Genomic DNA, 21,881 nt, shown 5'->3' with positions numbered 1-21,881 from the left:
GCTGCAAAGAATGCTCTAGTCCCCTTGAGGTCGGGTTTACAATTGTTGTGATGAAAATGCCCTAGCGTCTATGGGTACAAGTGGTGTGCGGATTTAGCACAGGAAATGGGAAGTTTGTTGACACAAGTGATTCCGCAAACATTGAGATGGCGTCAATCTTCTAAAGTTTTTTAATCATAAGCAAAATTTTCTAAAGCGTTTTGGGGTAGTGTGCACTGCGTTGGCCACAATTTGGTAGATCTAGGGTACCTATCTGCGGCAGCCCAGACTATGGCAGTTGCGGTTTTTCTATGCAGTTTTACCTACTGAACAAGAATTTTAAGTAATATTTGTTCAGGCGACAGTAATTAACCCCCAGGGGCCAGTACTAAACACTGCGAAATACATTGGACACCCCAATCCCTAGTGGATGTCGTATCGGCGGTTACATTTCTTGCAGGGTAGCCTAATTCTAAAGAATAGTTCCGCACGAACTGCAAGGAACGTAACCACGGATACAACATCCACTAGGGATTGGGGTGTCCAATGTATTTTGCCGTGTTTAGTACTGGCCCCTGGGGGTTAATTACACTCGTCCAAATAAATATTACTTTAAATTCTTGTTCAGTAATTAGGTTAATTACAGTCGTCCAAATAAATATTACTTTAAATTCTTGTTCAGTAAGTAGGTTAATTACAGTCGTCCACATAAATATTACTTTAAATTCTTGTTCAGTAAGTAAAATAACACAGGAAACGTCAATTGCCATAGTCTAGGCAACAGCGGATTGCTTCTGTAGAAATACCCACACTTTTCATTACCCTCTGTTTAAATCTTAAAATATGTACTTAATTTCTAACTTTGGAGAAAAAACTTACTTTGAAAGGAGAGTAGAGGTCTTGAGCTCCTACAATCACCACCAACAACTCATGACTGATGACCATCTCCGGTGTCAGGACGCATTAGGGTAAAATATCACAGCAGGCCAAGCAGGCCACCTACAATCAACGCTAGCCACCCTCCGAAAAAGTACATTATAACGCGTCCTGACACCGGAGATGGGCATCTTGTTGGTGAAAAACGGAGCTAAAGACCTCTACTCTCCTTTCGAAGTAAGTATTTTCTCCAAAGTTAGAAATTAAGGCCAAATTTTAAGATTTAAACAGAGGGTACTGAAAAGGGTGGCTACGGCAGTGGAAATCTCACCCAAACGCTTTAGAAATTTTTACTTACAACTAAAAATGTTTCGAAGATTGTCGCTATCTTGATGTTTACGGAGTCGCTTGTGTCAACAAACTTCCCATTTCATGTGCTAAATCTGCACACCACTTGTACCCATTAGACGCTTGGGGCACTTTCATCACAACAATCGTAACCCACCTCTTACCAGCACTTATTCGTACTTATTCAAGGGGACTACGGCATTCTTTGCGGCGTTTTGCGCTCTTCAATTGTTTATCAGTGTTGTCAATTGGTATGTGTTTACCCTCCAAACTAGGTATAAGACTTACACAAAACCGGGGAAATAAGTGAAATTAGCGTATCTATTTGTAGTATATATACATATTAGAGCAATTTTATCATTACTGCATTACTATGACAACTAGAATTCATCGAAACAGTTTGTAATGCATCGGCGTATGTTGTGACGCTCCACTAGATTGGCAACGATGAGCCATTTTTCCTCACGTCGTCCTGCTCGTAAGTATAACAGCACAATCCGAAACATTTGTAATTTTTGGGGGTTAATTTGGTTGCAAAAAAGGGATAATGGACATGAATTAAATAAACATTTTGAAGTAGAGTTAAACTAAATATTGAGTAAAGTAAACAATTAAGGGAATAAAGCTTTGCATCTCATAATCAGTGTTGTCGTCTGCTGGCTCGTAACTTTGTTTACGGAGTGAGTGCTTAGGAAACACGAACAGCAATGTGGTTCGAGTGCACTGTGGAGTGAATTAAGACCAAAATGTGTATAATTACAATCAAATAAGCACTGTGGAGTTTCAGTTGTGATGGCAGGAAGGATAAAACCACTGATTACAAGGTAAGAATGATTCAGTTCCACATAACCCCGGGAATAACAAGTTTCATACTTTCACTAATATAGGCAACAAAATGTTGTTTTATTGTGCTGATTACAACTGCAATCTTGAGTAAGATCAATAAACGTTACATACATACGCTAACATTGTTCAAATGAGTGCTGGGAAGGCTGGGGAAAGATGGTGGCCGTCACTGATGAGAAACGTCCATGCAAAACGTAGCCGCCATATTTGATTTTCAAAACTGCCTTGAAAACACATATTTTTACGAAGAGCTCACATGCTTATTTTAGTTCGTATGGGGCTTTCATATATCACAATCCCTTTGTTGACGAAACTTCAGTCTTTTAAATGGTATGCTTAGAGTTGCAATTGTATTCATGTTTCACCAATTAAATATCGAGTGAATAAGACCCGTCCACCGTGATGAGGGTTGGCCTGTCGTGATATTCTACCCTAAAAGTACTTTTTCGGAGGGTGACCAAAACCGCGGTAATCGGTGAGTTGGCCAGTCCACTCGGTTGTTTACCCTACCTAACATTGTTCAAATGAGTTTGTTTGTTTGTTTGTATGGTGCTTTTACGTTGCATGGGACAAACAGCTCTATGTGACTTCCCAACCACGTCGAGAGTGAATTTCTATCATCAGAAATACACACCTCTCACTCCTCAATGGAATGGCCAAGAATCGAACTCGCGACCACAGAGGTAGGACGCCAACGCCATACCAACCACGCCACTAAGACGCTTGTTCAAATGAGTGCTGGGAAGGATGGGAAAGGGAAAGATGGTGGATTGTCTGTGGTTAGAACGGCCAGCCACGCGATTGCTGCCATATTAGCCTAGATTTTAAAACTGCCTTGAAAACATATTTTACGAAGAACTCACATGCTTATTTTAGTTCGTATGGGGCTTTCATTGGTAAGACAAATGAAAAAGAACATGACAGACACTACCTAGCACTTGTCTACATCAACAACATGGCCTACCTTAGTACCTACCTACTAGCCAGTTTCCAACTCTCCTCAAGAAATCTCCTTATATAATATCATATGAAATGGAGTATGCTGAGTAACAAGTGTCTCATGTGCGTATATACTACATTAAGAATAACTTTGTAATACCTTAATTGGACGTTTTAACAGTTCGCAATTGCGTAGACAGGATCACATTTGACATTAGCTGCTCTTCTTCTTCTCAAATTCCAGGCGCAGAACTTGAACTACAAATCAGATTCTTAGCTTTGTAACGGCAACTCATTCTACCTTCCAATAACCTTGTTGCCTATGATAATATTGCTTCCTTAGAAAATTAATTGAACCTACGCCAAAAGGAATATTGAATTTCAAAACAGGATATTTTTTAGTACACTCTAACACTTAGTTTCTACGAGGTAGATGCTATCTAACCTTTCACACTACATTATGGATAGTACAGTAGTAACAGAATTGTCAGCTCAACCAGCCTTGAATAAATAATTTCTCTGACTTTTTTTCTTTCTTTTTAAGTTCTGGACACTTCCTACTTTATTTTTTTAAATATAAGATTTACCTTTTCTGAACTAAATTACTTTCATTGTATAAGAATTGACCGGCTTTTTCATGGGTTCTCTTCATACGATAGTTGTAGTGCCACTACCACACTACTTTCCTTTTAGTATGCCTAGCCACATATTTATTTTTTTAATTGACAAGTCTTCCTTGGCATCTGTTCATGACTTTCAATTTTAAAGCAAAAGTCTTTACTTTTTCTTTAATTTTTAATTTTCTTTTCTTGCATTTCTAAACTAGTTTTATTGCCCATCTTCTTTTCACTAGTTATTACCATGTCCAGTTTTGGTTTTTATTATCATATTTAGGTATGCTTAAGCAAATAACTTATTCCTGGTTTCCACCAATTATCTCCTTTTCCTTGTAAGTGCCTGGTCATCATTCTTATCTTCTAAACTTAGGGTATTAGTTTTACCACACTTGTTTCAACAGATGTTACTCGTTTGACTCATGTAGCAAATGCTACTGCAATTTCAGAGGCACCTAATATTTTGCCATCCTTCAGAGCTTTTCACATTAGGTCCACAGAAGGAAAAGAACACTTAAAAATTTTAATGAACTTACTTCCCATACACTGAAAACATCTTTCATGAAGGTCTCTCTCACGGGGAAAATGAATACAGTATCAGACTCTTGGTCACTGAGAGATGGCCATTTCCCTTAAAAGGTTAGACAAGACAAAAAAGGTTGGAAGGATATTTATTATCAAAATACAGACTCACATGACGCATACATGTACGCCAAGACAACACTGAAAAATGTGCATAATTTACAATGCTGAATGAAGTATACTATATTAAAATGAATGTCAATAAAAAATACTGTGCCTGAGAGAAGAGGAAGGAACACAGTAAAGTGTGTCAAGATATGCATAGATATACACATGCAGGATAGCCTATATGCTAGGTTTAAACATCAAATTTACAAAAAAAACACAATGTATGATTCAATTTACTGGCATTCTTATTCTAATACACAAAATTAACTAATTTCCTATAATTAACCAACAACTTGTTATTTTTTTGTGTGTGCAAATTCAAGCACTCATAAATTTACAATTACTGTTAGTTATCCATCAGGGGCAGAGAGGGAGGGAATACTAGTTATAATATAAAAATCTGCTATGCCTAATAAGCTGCATTTGTTTTCTCTTGTACATTACAATAAAATTACTATCTAAGAATATTTTTCCTGCTGTTCTAGTTGCATGCTATGTCTCTGCTTTTTCTGCCATATGGTAGCTATATAGTTTGATAACATTTAATGCTTACCTGTACACACAACACTTTTTTTCTCAAACTTTCCTCGTTAAATTGGGAAGGTCTTCTATACCATGAGGCATAGAAAGCTTTAAATTTAAAACTCCAACAATCAACAATAACCCATTATTTCTATGATGCTTAAAAAAATTACTGCAGCAAAATACTTTAAATGACTTCAATAAACCACAAATAAATAATGTACTGTTATAAAACTTTTACCACCATCTCATTAGTGGTTTCAGTTTCAAGCACTGTTGGTGTACAAACATCCCTTAACACTAAATTTCTTTCCATTTGATTCTGACTCGGTCTCTTGGTATTTCAGTGTCCCACTCTCCTAGCACAATTAAACGAGCTGCAAGTCTTCCAATTTCAGGACACGATTTGGCTGCATAACCATTGCCACCAAGAGCAACTCCAAATCCTTCTGCAACCATGTCAATGTATGGTTCATAATCAGGAGTGTGAGCAGTGACACACCCATCTCCAAAAACTTTCTCCACTTTCAGTCCTACAACAAATGACATTGGAAAATTGCACTTCAAAAACACTGATTTAATAATGAGTAAATATTCTACAATAAACATATGTACAAAAACTACAACACACTATGAATTTGAAAAAACACTAAATTTAATGAGAATTCAAAATCTGTCCTAAGTCTAGTATGATGATCCATATGCCTCAGTGTAAAGTAATGAGACATTTCAAGCAATAAGGAAAACTTCCTTGATGGCAAACGACATAACAAAGGAAAGTCTGGTTTATAAATAATGTTCATTAATGTGAACCACTAAACAAATTAAAGTCAGGTTTAGAAATAAACTTCATGAAAGATGAACCACAAAACAAGGAAAGTTTCGTTTAGCTATAAAGTTGTCAGTCAAATTTTAGGATTTAGGGCACCAGCTCCTCTCAAAAACTGAAAATCAGCAAACCTCCTGAACCCCAAGCCTAAAGTCTTAATATACTTTAAAGTGTATCACTGGCCATAAATTTTACATACTATATACCAGCTGGAAGGCTAATAAATATTCAATCAAATGAAAATCCTGCAATGAACTAAATCTTCATACCACAGCCCTGCAAAATTTGAGAGTGAACTTAGATATGCAATCATTAGAGATGCAAAACTATTTTCAACAATTTCATTAGTTTACCTTCCCCTGCTAATTCCTCTTAACAAATGTTTAACATAATCTGTTAGGTATTGCCAACCACTGACTTTGATAAATCATGATTACATTAAGGGACACATATGGATGTAGGACTCCTTGTATTAAAAAGCAAACACATCTAAAGATATGTGTAAACAGTCCACCTTACCTGGTATCATGTGACAAATATACTGAGCCAGTTTCTCCACGCACTCTGGAATACCAGTGCGTTGCCTGAACCATTCTGCTACTTCTTCAAGTGTTTGTTTCTTACCCTCATATGCTCTTGCATGGCCAAGTTTCAAATACCAGTTACCTAATAAGGAAAATAAGTCTTAACATGCAAATATAATTCAAATTTCATCTTTTAGTAATATTACACCAATTTCAATCAAATCTCATCTTTTTGGCAATACAGAACCATACATTACCATCAGGATATCTAATAGGAGGTATGATGTAGGCACCATCAAGTGTGTCGAAGCTGAATTTGGTTATAATCGTGGGCATACACCTTGAAAAGCAGAAAATCTTCATTATAAGCTACACATTACAATTTTTAAGAACTTCACCTGATTCAAACTGGTAAACATACAAAATATACTTTATTGCAAATGTATGCCTGTAAAAATGGCAAACCGAAACACAATTTATCTACAAAATATTCAGTTTTTTTCTAAAAAGTTTTTCCCATACATATCAATTACTTTTAGTATAGCCTACTTCATACACCTTGCAATGTTAGAAGATAAAAAGATCAGGAGACCCAAGTAGGTAGGTAGGAACATTTACTTATGTTATTTTGATCCTATAATGAAAGGGAGCTGAGGATGACTAATTCTGAAACCTTTCACAAATTGTAGTCTTGTACTTTACATACTGCCCAAAAGAAGACTCAAGCTCTCTTACGATGCTGTGGGAAAATAAGATCTAATGACCTGTTGCAGAAATTCACCTGCATCTCTAAAGTACTATGAGGTTCAGGATGCCACCAAACATTTCTGGTCCACAGAATTGAAAGTTCCATCCCTGCAGGAATCACATGAAAAAATATTTCTATTGGTTATTTTTCAGTAATTCGAGTAGGATGATGAATGTTATCTGTGGTATGAAACACTATACTATTTATAATAATAATTTAGTAACGTAAACTAAAAAGATAATACTTACTTTAACCTTTCGACTTCTTCATTAGGGACCTGGAGGAAGGCAACAGTCTGTGTTCTGAGGTCTAAATCTGAACTTTATTTGGTGACACAGTCAAAAAGCTGTTTAAAATCCTGCATAAGCACCAGTAGCCACAAGAACTGATTTTGCATGAAAGACATTCCCTTCTTCAGTCATCACTTCCCATCTGAAATGAAAAGACTACAATGTTTATTGGTCTATATACTTATTATCTGTTTACTGATTCATGCAAAAGTCAGTGAAACATCCAGTCAAATTATTTATTTAGCTCGTAGCTCAGGTATAAAGAAAAAGAAGCAAAGAAGTCATGAATAACAGCATTTCAGTTTGGCATTATGGGGAAAACAAACAACTACTGAACATTGAACAGTGAGGATTTTAACCCACTAAATAACAGAAGTGTATGATTGATGTATGCATATTAGAAGGATTGATGGCTTTGGGATGAGCAAGGCCCTTGGCTATGGGAATGTGGAGCCTTGAATAATACAAGATCAACCAATAATTTGGTGGTGAAACCACTCTAAGGCTGAGACTGATAGGGCTAACTTTCAAAATGTCCATTTCCTACCATATACCAAAGGGAATGGGAGATACCATCTTTCCTTTCTTTTAGGTGAGGAGTGCCACAAGTTTACAGCTGATGGCCAAAAAGCTGCATTTAACTAATGAGTTCAATAGGAAAGTTAAACTTTGGCAAATGTTATTCCTCACATCTTAAAGATGTGGCATGCTACTTAAGCACATAATTCGCAATTACATAAAACTGCGACATATTAAAAATACCTCTTCCTTTTACCATACCTATAAGTGGCTGACTTTGAAGAGGCCGGTTTGATAGTAAATACTACTTCTGGAATCAACTTCACTCCATTTTCAACAGCAACCTTCTGATGTGCCTTTACTAACCTCCGCGCACTTACATAGCCAGTTCTATAACAAAAGCATAACAGACATAACACAGAATGAGAAAATGCAAAACACAAGCTGTCATCCACCCACAATGGATAATTCAGTATTGCATATTTAATATATATTAAACAAATACTTTACTAACTAAAATGAGAACACTATAATAACTGAGCAACTCATTTTCTAATTGCATCATAATTTAATAACATAAATTTAATGAGCAACTGAATCATTCCCTCGTGAAGTGAAATTTGTACAATGTCTACAATACTTGTATACGTACAGGCAGTCCCCGAGTTACGTCGGGTTCAGGTCACATTGTTCCGGACTTATGGCACTAGGCTCACAATGCCATTAATACTGATTTTTCAGCACCATAAGTGGATTTACAGCACGTTACCCACTTTACGTCACCATAACCTGGTATGGCGCTGTAAGTGTTATTCATTCCCATTATAATTATGATGCTTCGGGTTATGGAGGTTTTCAGCTTATGGCATGCTGCCGGGGACGGATCCCCGCCATAAAACGGGGACTGCTTGTAGTACCATCGAAAGAATTCAATTAGAAAGTTTTAAACTTAAAATTCTGCAATATCAATATTGTATTTGGTCATTTCAGGTAAAAATCATGCCATAAGCTAGCAAAATCATTACATCAAACACACCTTCAAATATATGTACTATTACTGGATTGCAATTAGATGTGAAACACACAATTAACTACAAAAATCTACTACAGTTCATATACAGTATTAACTCACCCTTCTTTTTCCCAGATGATAAACGCATCTTTAGGTAGATTTAAAAATTCAAAGTAAGTCTTCCAGTCTGTTGATACATCTTCAACCTGGAGACCACACTGCTCAATAGTATTCATAGTTTGCTGAGCAGATTCTTCATTTTCCATTACAAAAATAAATCCAGTCTCATTGTAGAAGTCAACACCTACAATGTAATATGTACCGATGAAAATAATTACTCCACCGAAACACCTCATACTGCACGCTTAACAAACAGATGACATATATTACTTTCACTTTCCCAAGACCCCTGCATCCCTGAAACTGTGCACGCTAGTATAACAGAAAATGCCTTAACAGAACACTCTACACATGCCTACAATCAAACAAACTGTTTATACCCATATAAACCCTAATACCTCTTACGGTAACCATTAATCATTATACATGGCAAAGAATAAAAGATAATCATGGATACAGTACTCGTTATGCAATAATAATAAGAAAAAAAATGTTTCAAAGTAAATGAACAATTTAAGTAACACTTTTTTTTCTTTTTCTTCCTTTGAAGAGGGAAATTGTAATTGGCATTTGCCTTTGCCTTTTGAGCTTGTCTTGCACCTGTAGTAGTGGCCTCTCCTATAATTTCAAGTTTTTTAGATTAAATCAATGCCTAAGTTGTTTCAACCATTCCTATTGGCTGCAAATGGTTTGCTTCCATCTTAATATCAACCTTACTGCACAAATGCTTTGTTCAATTTGCTAGAGATCTAAGCAAAAGATATTTCTTCTACCCAACTGTAACTAACACTTCTAACCTTTTCTGGTCAAGAAGATAAATCATCAACCCTCTAGGGCTTGATCTCACTAGCACTAGAAACACTTCTAGCACTTTGGAACCACTGCGGTTTAGTATCAAGCTGCTTTGTGTAACAAAGAAAAGACAGAGCACAAAGACTGCAAGGGAGATAAGCCACAGAAAAAGGCTACATACAAACTGAGTGTGGATCATGCATGGTGCTGCAGATGTGGGCGCTGAGGGAGAATAAGGGTGACGCATGTGTAAATACTGGACGTAAAAAGGGCTACACTGGTTATAGTTGTAGACATTTTGTTCTGAGTGTGCTTTTGCTTGGTGTTATGGTGTGCACAATTCGAATTTTGTTTAAAAAAGAAAATTTTCCCTGCAACAACCTTTGCATGAGCAGATTTACAAAAAGGGGATCTGAAATTGCTATAATTTGCATATTCTAATATATCTAGTGTCTGGATAGGGATTGTTCTGTCATTCCAAATAATAAGAGTTAATGATTATAATATATGTACAGTGTACTATGTACCTAATGATAAAATGCCTCCAGAGATAAGTATAATAACCCCTTAAGGAAAAGAAAGGAAGTAACAGGAAAAGATTATGAGATTCAGTCACACGGTAAAACTATGCTTTAACAGCGAATTATCAATATAATAATATTGAATTTGGGCAACTGAATACATTCAATTGCCAAAAGGTTTTGTAAAGAGACTTAGCATACAGTCACAGGTATCAAGAGATGTTCACTGCATTGTCCAGAATCTTTCCCATCGAAATAAATAATACCTGCTGATCATGTGCTTTTCAAAATATAGGTGACCACTGGAGACAATCAACATGAAGAAAATATTAATGCCTTAACCTTTTTGCGCAAGTATCATACAGACAAGGTCATATTTCAAATTACTGTACTGTAAACCAAGGGCCAGGTGTTTGTAGTACAAATAGGCATGAGCATGCTTCCGATACTGACCTGATTCGTTTTCAAGTTGCCTATACTTCAGCATTGACTGCACTGCAAGGACAGACCAAGTGTGGGAATCTGATGCTCTGCGACACATCCGTCCTTCGTCATACCAGCTGCCAAAAATTTGCCGGTCCTCCCGAGTCTTGAAATAACATTTTACTTTTACAGGTAAAATTGAAACAGATATGCACTGGAATTATTTGCTAAATATTCAGCTACTATAAACTTTTCTTCATGCCTTTAGAAAGACTAAATAAACAAAAATCTTAACTAATTTATATTTATTAACTGTACCTACCAAAGACAATTAAAAATTCTATGATGCTTCTATTTTGTAAACCATGCATCTAGCAGGGCCATCAGTGCACTGTGCAACCCCTTTCATTCCTTTTGCTGTACAGTACTGTACCTCCATTCATAGCCTCTTTCTTCCATCTTACTTTCCACCCTCTCCTAACACCTGCTTCATAGTGCAACTACAAGTTTTTCCTCCTGTCCCACCTTTCGAACTGCCTTTGCTCTCAATTTTCCTTTCAGCCCTGAATGACCATGGATTTTGGCCTAAATTTTATATTCCAATTCCAATCTGTAAAATATATTTAAAAAAAACCACGAATAATGTATATATATATACGTATATGTTCCATAGAGAAATCCGCAAATCAGTGAGTCTGCAAATCCAGAATAGGCAGGGATTACAAATATGAAAGGAGGCAAAGTAGTATAAGCACTGTCGTATATTAATATATAATGAAAAATTAACAACAAATATGAAAAAAAAAAAAACATATTTACAGGTAAACAACTGAATCATAAAGGTCATCACCATTACATTACCCTCATTCCTGCTTCCAATCTGTAACACAAGGGCAATTCTATCCAACTTAGTTAACACTGATCATTCACTAGTCCCAAAAAAAAGGTCCCTGGATTACTACACTAAATTTAAAGGATAAAAACTTTTGACACCACAAAAAAATATAAGGTATATTATTTCAGTTCTTACCTTAGGTTCAGGAGGACCAATAAGCACACAGATTTCCCAGTTATTTTAGAAGCATGATAAGCTGCAGCTGACCCAATCATACCAGAGCCAATTATAACCAAATCGTAAGCCTCCATGGTAATTTCACCTCTCATTCATCACTGAAAAATTCAAACTAACTTTTAAAAAATAATCATAGGTATTATGAAAGGGTACAGACCCATCATTTACAGTCACTGGATTACCATTAATACTGTAATATCTTCAAATACATTCCTTTATGAATCTAATACTGTACATCAACACCTTGAAGATGATCATGATCACTGATACAGCCAGGTGGGTGCAATGGAGTTGGACCCTAAATTATTAAATTCTTATTAATATAATTGTCACTAGAACTACATCTAGGAGGTAAGTAAGAGGAACCAAAGACCAATGGTTTGTCTAAAATTGCCTTCAGGGCAACAGCTTGCAAAAAAGTATTGAAGCTTAAGAAAGCATTGTAAAAAAAATTGCAAAATTACATAAGTGGATAATTGCCTACCATGGTTAATAGTTGGGAGAGATTAGGTACCTAAGGTAGACAACCGAACGGTGACATAGCAGCCACTGATCCCTCAATGCGGCCACCTTCCTGAAAAAATACTTGAATTCGCTGCCATGAGCATCAGTCAAGAGTTGTGGCCTATCTTAACAGCCCACCGAGACCTCTACGTTCCTCTCGAAATACAAGTTTTTACCTAAATTACAAAATAATGGCATAGTAATTCAAATGCTTTTTTGGGAAGTAACCGCCTTCCGAGAGAGGTGGTCGCTGTGTCACCGTTCGGTCATTTACCCTAATTGAATATTCTGGTCATCTTACATAATGGGATTTAAAAATAATAGTCAGGCATTCATTGGGAACGGCAATGAATATGATTTCTTACGGCTTAAATATCTTTAAGCGAAGTTGGTCTTACTTTTCATTTACTATGAAATACCTATAAAAGCATCCTCACTTTCCTCTTTCCTTGTATCAACCCGAGTTCCTGGATTGGGCTTTAAAAGCAGGGTAAAATACCAAATGGCCGGCCTATACTGTAGCGTGACCACCTTCCCAAAAAGTATACTTTAACCTATAACCCAGGATGGACATTAGTCAAGAGCCTGCGTCCCTCGAAGCAACACCTTGAGACCTCTACATTCCTCTCAAAGTCAGTTTTATCTCACAAGTCACAAATTAAGGCCATAATTTCTGATTTTCGGGAAGGTGGTCCACGCTATGGTAGAGGCCAGGTGGCCATTTGGTATTTTACCCCAATAACTCATCCAAACCAGACTACACTTTCCTTATTTGGGTCAGTTAAGGTATAATGAGCCTGGCATGTTTGCCAAGGCTCCAACTGCAGCAGGAGATCCAAAAACAAATTTAGATTCAGCAGGAGAACCAAGCTTGGTAGAGAACAGCTGAATCATGAACATCCTGTCACATTCCTGTGTGTTCACTATGCATTCACATGGAACCTAACCTAACCTAGGGCACTGCATCCTGTATTACCTATAACAAGAACAAAGATAAATATTAATATAGCTATAAGTCATATACCTAAATGCTAAATACTGTCAGCATCTCGGGAACTATACTATACATTTGCAGGGACATAGGACAAAAAAAAATTATAAAAAAAGCTAATTGTGTTGACGAGAGTACTTAGTAGTATAAGATAAACTATAGGTAAGTCATAGCATTGATTGCTTAGATGATATCTTTTTCTCAGGTGATGACATACTTCGAGTATATTTTTCTTTAAAAAATATATTAAAAACTAGTCTTTCCCAGTTTAGACATGTCCAACAATTACTAGTAGGTAGTAGTACAAGGCTATTTGTATTGTCATAGGAGTAACTTTTGGGTACCGTCTTAGCTAACAGTTATCTACATGGTGGCAATACGTTACAGCTACTTTATGCAAGACCGAGGGCTTTACTTTAACCTATAACTTTTTTAAAATGTATCTTAAAGGTGAGCCAAAGTCTCCTTGAAATTGCACTTGACAAAACATAAAAAACTTTTCATGTGTCATTTTTTCGGTAATGCTTGAGCGATCAACGAACAAAACACAGTTCCGCGCACATTAACGCTGTTCGTGTATTGTGCTTGAAAGATTTTTTTTAAGTTTTTTTTTCTCTTACTGTTTAAACGTTATTTAAACTGAGACCGAATTATTTACACTTTCAGTCGTCATTACTCAATAATATCAAATTATTGAATTTTCCATCCACCTGTTTATTTCAATCCTTGAACATTAAACCTTTTCTGCTACAAGAAATCCAAAAGTTCGAGGTGTTACTAACCCTTTTTTTATTACGAAAATAGAACTCCTGCAGCCGCGCGCGCGCGCGCGCGCGCGCGCGAGAGAGAGAGAGAGAGAGAGAGAGAGAGAGAGAGAGAGAGAGAAGAGAGAGAGAGAGAGAGAGAGCAATCCAAAACTACTACATTGCTACAATAGAAGTGCTATAGCTGTCATATATTATCATTGAGGATTAGATTTTATCAATAGTACTGATGTGACCTACTACTAAATTAGTAATATTTGATCAATGCAGTTATAAATAAACCCGGAACAGTATACTTACAAAGCTGCAACTTCACCAGAAATACTACAGAAAGGAGACTAAAGAAGAATTTCTTGATAAGCAACATAAGCCAAACTTGCCAAGTCACTCTGTAGCAATTGTCAACATGACTCTAAAGAATAGGTAGGGGGTAACCATAGCCATTGTTAACAACAATAGGTAGCTACGTTTACGCAACAACCTTAGATGGTGCCACAATTTATATAACACACACACACGCACACACACACACACACACACACACACACACACACACACACACACATATATATATATATATATATATATATATATATATATTATATATATATATATATATATGCTGCTTCAAAAATCACGGTAGATGTACGTAACTTCATTATATAGGCGAATACCAAAGGAAAATCATAGGCATATCAATACTACCTTCTGCCTACATGATTTTCCTATGGTATTCGCTATCTATCTGTCTATATATATATATTATATATATATATATATATATATATATATATATATATATATATATATGTGTGTGTGTGTGTGTGTGTGTGTGTGTGTGTGTGTGTGTGTGTGTGTGATGAGAGAGAGAGAGAGAGAGAGAGAGAGATTGGTGCTACGGATGTTCGGGGTACTACGAGACATAATTCATGACATGAACTAGGTTCAGGATGAATCAGATCAACTATTAGTAGGTTCCGTTATATAAGGGGAGGAGAAGCTTCCTTAAAAGGTTGTAAAAAACGCAAAGTTGACTTGGGTATTTCAACGTGAAATTGTGTCTGCGTTTACTTCTAACGAAGGTATTTTTTAAATTAACCGGAAATTTGTCCCCCTACTTATCCATAAAATTATTTTACTACACTTTTTTGGATGAAGCACTGACCAATTTATCAACTTTACTCGCAGGATAAAAAAAGAACAAAGCACACAATTTACCATACACATACTTTTGCTATAAATGCATTAAATTTTCATAAACACTTATTTAACCGAGTTCATTTTTCTGTACCTAAAATTTCGACTATTGATTTTCACTACGAATGAAACTAAATGTAATACTTCATTTTCATTTATCCTACTGTAGGGAGAGTAGGGGAAAATTACTGATGGTGTAGGGAAAAAACGCCTTTAGTGCAGTGGCAACACTTCCTCACACGAATGGGTGTGAACAAAGGGAGAGAAAGGGCAGTCTTGGAGGAGGGAACCAATATTATTTGGCAGTAACAAAGACTGTGCAATCCTGTTTGAAGAAACTGGCGAACATCTTTTGGCCTTCCTCCACTGCTGAGGACCCTCTCCACTTCAGAGTTCAGATACCAGTCAGAAGGCTCCTAGGACCAATGCAGAAACCAACTCTGTTACACTGACACTGTGGACTCAAGTCCTTCATGCCTTTTGTTGTTCAAATCCACGTTGAACAAGAAAAACACAAACACCATCAAATCAATAAAGAAGTTTCAAGTTTAAGTCTGTCAGAGAGCAACAAGAAATCTTACCTCTACTGTAGCTGAAGAAGGTTACCCATTTTCAACAAATTCCATCTCCTGCCAAGGAATATTCCAACACGAAAATAGATTGTACTCCAGTAGGAACAAAATTATTAAAATTTCTGTTGTGCATAAGCCTTTCCCTGAATGCAGTGGGTCCTGAGAAAAGATAACGCAATTTTCATTACTGAATCATTGACGAATCTCAGATTTTATCATCTGGTTGTGCCTGCGTCCTATAGAACAAGAGATTCAGCAACGGGACTAAACGGCTTTACGTGACATCCGAACAACGCCGAGAGAGAACTTCTATCACCAGAAATACACATATCTCACTCCTCAATGGAATGGCCGAGAATCGAACCCGCGACCACCGAGGTGGGACGCTAATACCATACCAACCACGCCGCTGAGGCGCTTGTAGGTGTTTTGACGTTGCATGGAACCAGCGGTTATTCAGCAACGGGACCAACGGCTTGACGTGACTTCCGAACCACGTCGAGAATGAACTTCTATCACCAAAAATACACATCTTTCACTCCTCAATGGAATGGCCGAGAATCGTAATGTATTTGATAAACAGGCTTTAATTACTTCCACAAATTAGAGTTGGTTCAACAATCCTTTCTTATATTAAAACCTTTGCTTCCATAGACAAACTTCTTCCCAGTCTTTTACACATTCCGCTCCCTTCCTAGCTCCACCCATTTTGACACCATTCTTTTCCTCATTCTACCTTGATTTAACATGATTTATTAAAAAAAAAATATTACATGTAACTGTTTCCAGAAAATACACATGACTACTGTCTCTAAATACTTTACATTATAAACTTAACCTTTTTAACACTATCGGTCTCTGCAGTTTTCCTATCATCTAAAAACCAGCAAATAGCTATTCTGCAATCCATTTTCCTACCTCCACATTTTGTTTGCACTTTCCACCTCACAAAGTGCACTAAATTACCTTAGTTTACATTTCCCCCTATATTTCAAGGTAATTCTACAGAAGCAGTCCACACAGACGGCAAGGAACGTAACCGCGGATAGATAGATATTTTTATTGACCACAATACAATATGAATTTTACAACATCCGCTAGCACTTTAAAGGCCAAGGTCCTGCACCTACCATTAACGGCCAAGCAGTCATTTTGACTGCTTTTATAGAAAACTATCTAATTACCCAATAAAATTAGTTTATTAGTTCTGTTGCTACTTTATCCCAATTAGTATACCATTTGCATTGAAATCAGGGAGGAATTTACATGTTCAAGGCTAAGCTTAAATATATAGTTTTACAAAGATTTTCCATTCTAGATAACTATAGGAATGAAAAAAAAATATATTTTTTTTGTTTCTTTATTGTGCTTTCTTTATAGGATTACATTTTCATAAAAAAATAAGTTCTTCATTTCTTCCTCTAAATGAAAATGTACAATAATAGCAAAAAAGTGATAAAAATTTCAAAGCAAATAAAAAATTATATATTATAGGGCGGAAACGTCCTCAAACAAAATTGTAAATTTAGGGGTGTTACTTGGTATTAGCCAAACTTGTAAAATAAACATCCATATTGATTGGGGAAATGTTTTTGCTGTTTTGATATGACAGATTTGAATATTAGGTCTGTGATGAATAACATTTATATCCTCACACACATATTTCTCACATTTTTTGCAGGTCATCGCGGTTTTGTTGTTTTTGCACAGGCGGATTGGCATTGCTTCCGTTTCTTATTTGGTGTTCTACTCTCCTCGTTCCAAAATCTCATCAGAATCTTCGGCACTTTCTGCCAACTCTAGATTTTCAAAGAATATGCCAATTCCTCTGCTAATCCAAGATTAAAATCATGACGGCTTAGTTTTTCCCCTGTGACCTCTGAATACAATATCCATGCATTGATACTTGCAAGATCAAGAATATTGTAAAATACATGAACAGGCCAACGTCTGGAAGGGCACCTTGTGGAATAATTACGTGCCATTTGGTCAAGTACGTCTACTCCAAATTTTGTTGCATTGTAATACACAACAGTTTCTGGCTTTTTCTTCTGTCCATCTCCTATTGAAACAGTGCGATGAAGTGAACTGAGTATAAAGACTGTCTTGTTTTTCTTACTTTGGTATATTGCCAAGGTCGTATCCTTATTCTTCAGCAGAAGTGTATCATACAGTTGACCTTTCCATGACTTCATTTGAGATGGAATTTCTCTACGGGCTTTATTCATTGTGCCAACAATGCTGGTGTTTTTTGCTTTCAGATGTTCAGCTAACTGAAGCGATGTGAAGAAATTGTCAGTTGTGACATTTCTACCTTTCCCATGAGTTGATAAGGGCTGATTTGCTGGTCGAAATTCATCTTTTCCCAAGTAAGGAAAGCATTTAGCATATACTTTGATTCTGTATCAGCAGCAATCCAAAAACTTTATTCCAAATTTGTCTGGTTTATTTCTCATATACTGTAGAAAAGGACATCGGGATTTTGAGGGGTAAAAGTCGTTCATGGCATTTGTTGTGATGTTCTCATGTGGCTTATAAGCAGCTTTGCAATTCCCAATGAATCTATCCCACACTTCAGAAATTAAATAAGCAAACTTATCTGTACGTAAACGTTTTGACCTCATCGTTCTTATGTCAAATCTTATAAACCGCATTAGCTCTTTGAATTTGTGACGTGGCATTGTATCCCTGAAAAAGGGTGGACCCCCATTTTCTTGACCATAGATGATCAATTGACTGATTCTTTCCCAATATCCCACGAGCATACATGATTTCCAATTACTGCTAGAATTTCTTCACGAGATCTTTGTTTTTAAAAATTATCGTTTTTTCAAGACTCTTCTGCCTTGAGCTTCAGTGCATTTTCTGATATGTTCAATGATAAAATCATCTATAAGTATCGAGAAGGACTCATGTAGCTCCTTTTTTGTACAAGACGTTTTGCAAAAGAAGTGGGGCCAGGAGTTTCCCTCAGTATGTTTTGCTGAGAAAATCTTCCACAATCTTCTCTGCTTGAGATGTTACTTTACACACCGTACCACATTTTGCTCTAATCGTGTTTGATGATAAATCCTCTTCTTGAGAAGGGAGTTCCTCTGGAAAATGTGAGGGATAATGAATTCAGGAAGAAAAAAATACCACAGTTGGCTAATATTTCAACAAATATAAAAAAACATGATAATAATAAATGATAATAATAACAACAGTAATAACAACAACAACAACAATAACAGCAAAAACAATAATAATTGATAATGGTAAAGCTCCTATGGCAAGATATATGATGTATATATATATATATATATATATATATATATATAGATATATATATAATATATATATATATATATTACAAAGGACATGAACAGAGAGAGAGAGAGAGAGAGAGAGATAGAGCGAGAGAGAGAGAGAGAGAGAGAGAGAGAGAGAGAGAGAGAGAGAGAATACGATACTAACCTAAATTTGATGTTATCACTTCGACTCCTCATCACCCTCAGATTGCCTGACTTCATCATCAGAACTTGATTCCTCTTCTTGTACAATGTACTCACCTTCATCAGATTTAATTTCCTCAACAGAAATCTGAATCTGAATCTTGAATCCATCAATAACTCTTCTAATATTTAATCATCATTCAACTTCCTACGAGGCATATTGATAGTGGGAAAGCTAAACGCATACTAATCGAGCTAAGAAGTGTATGTTGCGATGGAATTGAACATGTCTTCCTTACGCGTCTTATACAGGTTTGGTCACTAGACACGGTTGAAGCTTGTAGTCAGGGCAGTCAAAATGACTGCTTGGCCGTTTTGTAGTAGTGGGGGCTGTACTGAAAAAGTTATATGGAAATTAACTAAATTATTTCACCATAATGAACTACTCACTAAGTTAGCAAAAGTCATGCAGCATCAACTGAATAACGATGGTAGTTAAGCCATGCTAATCATTTCAATTTCCAAAAGCAGTCAAAATGACTGCTTGGCCGTTCTAGTGCTAGGGGTTGGGGCGTCCAATGTATTATTTCGCCGTGTTTATACGGGCCCCTGGGGAGTTAATTACAGACGTCCGAATAAATATTTACTTAAACAATTCTTGTTCAGTAGGTAAAACTGCATAGAAAAACGGCAACTGCCACCATAGTTCTAGGCCGCCGCGGATAAGTATCCTACTAGGATCTACCCATCAGGAGTACCTAATAAGGGGACTCTGTGTATTTCCAACATTCAGGCTCCATTCCAAACACATTTTTAAAAAACAATCTATCATTTCTCAAATGAATGCCATCTCTGCCCACAATGAAGTCTCTCTATTACCTGACTTTGGCATTTTTAAATCACAAAGCATTCTTTCATGCTTCCCAAACCCAGCATGACAAATACTTTCACTTTCATACCTTTCAAAGCTGGCCATGACATACTATAATGCAACGGATTGTTCTCATTTCTCATAGTTCTACGTTGGCCGAGTGCATTTCGCGCTCGGCTACCAACCCGCTGGTCCGAAGTTCGATTCTTGACTCGGCCAACACTGAACCAGAGGAATTTATTTTCTGATGATAGAAATTCATTTCTCGATACAATGTGGTAGGCCCCGTTGCTAGGTTCCTAGTCGACGTAAAAATATCTAATCCTTCGGGTCAGCCCTAGGAGAGCTGTTAATCAGCTCAGTGGTCTGGTTAAACTAAAATATCTTAACTTTTCTCCTTTCTCATTCAAGCTTACCAATGAAGCTATTAATATGAAGGTAGAGGTTATAAAAATAAGCTGTAAAGAATGTTTTTATTTGAATTACAAAATCCAGGTCCCTAAGAATTGTTCAGATATAAATTACGGTAAATACTTTGTATTTAACAATTTGAAATATATTAGTAAAAAAGGATAACTACGCCTTATGAGCCAAAAAGATAAAACAGGCTTGAATACTACATACCAACAAAAGTAAAAAAGGACTGTTTAACAGATCTCTTGGCTATTTATGAAAAAGGCATTTGCGGAATGAAAAAGATGCAATGAAACACTTCTGTGACGAGTAACTTCATGAACCTGTAAAACTGTTGTACACCGCTGATTTACTCTAAAACACCTAATTTCAGCGTCGCCTCCTTTCTTTTTTATTCCTTTTGGAAAAAAAATTCAACTTAATATGAACAGCTGACATTATTTAAAATCTTTTTTTAAAAAAGGATCTTCTATACATAACTGCCAAGTTCAGTCGTACTTGTGAAAAATTTTCCTCAAGCCTCACATAAGGTACTTTGCGAATGAGAGTAAAAATGTGTATACTATACTTGACTCTAGAAACACACAAAGGTTATATATTTATAAACTTCCAAAAGCAAGAAACTGGCATATAATATTATTGGTTCAAGTTCTAATAAAACTTACTTAACTATTTAACAGATTAATGAAATTTTGACAGGAATTTCTCCACTCACCTATAAGAGCATATTTTCCATTTTGGTCAAGTTCTTGTGTCCCTATGTTTGTTTGTATGGTGTTTTTTACGTTGCATGGAACCAGTGGTTATTCAGCAACGGGACCAACGGCTTTGCATGACTTCCGAACCACGTCAAGAGTGAACTTCTATCACCAGAAATACACATCTCTCATCCTCAATGGAATGGCCGAGAATCGAACCTGCAACCACCAAGGTGGGACACCAATACCATACCAACAACGCTACTGAGGCGCTTTGTGTGTCTATGAAACCTAAATGACCATTGAAATCGCCAAGGGCAATACCAGGCATTCTGTGGCTTTCTCTATTGCTATATGAAAAGCCCCGTCCACACGGTCGAACAGATCTGATGTCACATCGAACAAAGTTCGTATATTATTATTCGTATATTTTCTTTCTTTATCACTTGTTGACATGTAGACTAGAATTATGTTAAATATTGCTGTTCTAAAATTAACCTTTACTATTAGAATGTCTTTGTGTTCCGACTTTTCTTTTTCCTCCACTGGATTTCTCCTTTGGTTCTATACATTATTAGTAAACCTCCTCCTTTAGTGTCGTCTTCATCTCATCATCTACCACTCTGATGCTTGTTGTTAAAAATAGTAATTTTTGCTGTTTAAGGTGTGTTTCTGTGATGCACATAATTGTTTTCTTTTGTTATCTCCACTAGCTCGATTATTTTTGTTTTTCAGTCCTTGGGTGTTTATAAGCTTTATTTCAAGATTTCTT

The 21,881-nt window shown here is 36.4% G+C and overlaps 2 protein-coding genes across 4 annotated transcripts in view; both read right to left on the bottom strand.

The window, feature by feature from the left end:
- The window catches only part of LOC135209615 (ribosome biogenesis protein BMS1 homolog), a 40,228-nt gene extending 37,001 nt beyond the window's left edge, over positions 1-3,227 (bottom strand). The window contains exon 1 of the mRNA XM_064242313.1: positions 3,149-3,227. The gene's annotated coding sequence lies outside the window, so the exon portion shown is untranslated. The remainder of the gene's footprint in view (positions 1-3,148) is intronic.
- A 1,032-nt stretch (positions 3,228-4,259) lies between these two features.
- LOC135209614 (uncharacterized) lies at positions 4,260-13,717 on the bottom strand. 3 transcript variants are annotated; one of them, XM_064242311.1, is made up of 9 exons: positions 13,581-13,717; positions 11,623-11,762; positions 10,623-10,758; positions 8,857-9,040; positions 7,986-8,114; positions 7,164-7,347; positions 6,425-6,507; positions 6,163-6,309; positions 4,260-5,347 (listed from the first exon to the last, which is right to left on the bottom strand). In XM_064242311.1, exons 7-9 carry the CDS (start codon positions 6,501-6,503, stop codon positions 5,115-5,117), a joined length of 459 nt encoding a protein of 152 aa, XP_064098381.1. In that variant the 5' UTR covers positions 6,504-6,507; positions 7,164-7,347; positions 7,986-8,114; positions 8,857-9,040; positions 10,623-10,758; positions 11,623-11,762; positions 13,581-13,717; the 3' UTR covers positions 4,260-5,114. The 3 variants fall into 3 exon arrangements, 2 of the variants coding, with proteins under 2 accessions (XP_064098381.1, XP_064098382.1); XM_064242312.1 differs by lacking the exon at positions 8,857-9,040; XR_010313389.1 differs by lacking the exons at positions 4,260-5,347; positions 6,163-6,309.
- Positions 13,718-21,881: the final 8,164 nt, after the last annotated feature.

The sequence above is a fragment of the Macrobrachium nipponense genome, chromosome 38, assembly GCF_015104395.2.
Source record: "Macrobrachium nipponense isolate FS-2020 chromosome 38, ASM1510439v2, whole genome shotgun sequence".
Lineage (NCBI taxonomy): Eukaryota > Metazoa > Arthropoda > Malacostraca > Decapoda > Palaemonidae > Macrobrachium > Macrobrachium nipponense.
This window is presented reverse-complemented; position numbering and strand designations above follow the sequence as displayed.

What these genes read in the sequence shown, in the direction of transcription:
- LOC135209614 (XM_064242311.1), bottom strand. Translation starts at nt 6,503, where the DNA reads ATGCCCACGATTATAACCAAATTCAGCTTCGACACACTTGATGGTGCC. An exon ending in TCCTATTAGATATCCTGATG is followed by an intron (nt 6,310 to 6,424) that starts GTAATGTATGGT and finishes TTTCCTTATTAG; the next exon opens with GTAACTGGTATTTGAAACTT. An exon ending in TATTTGTCACATGATACCAG is followed by an intron (nt 5,348 to 6,162) that starts GTAAGGTGGACT and finishes CATTTGTTGTAG; the next exon opens with GACTGAAAGTGGAGAAAGTT.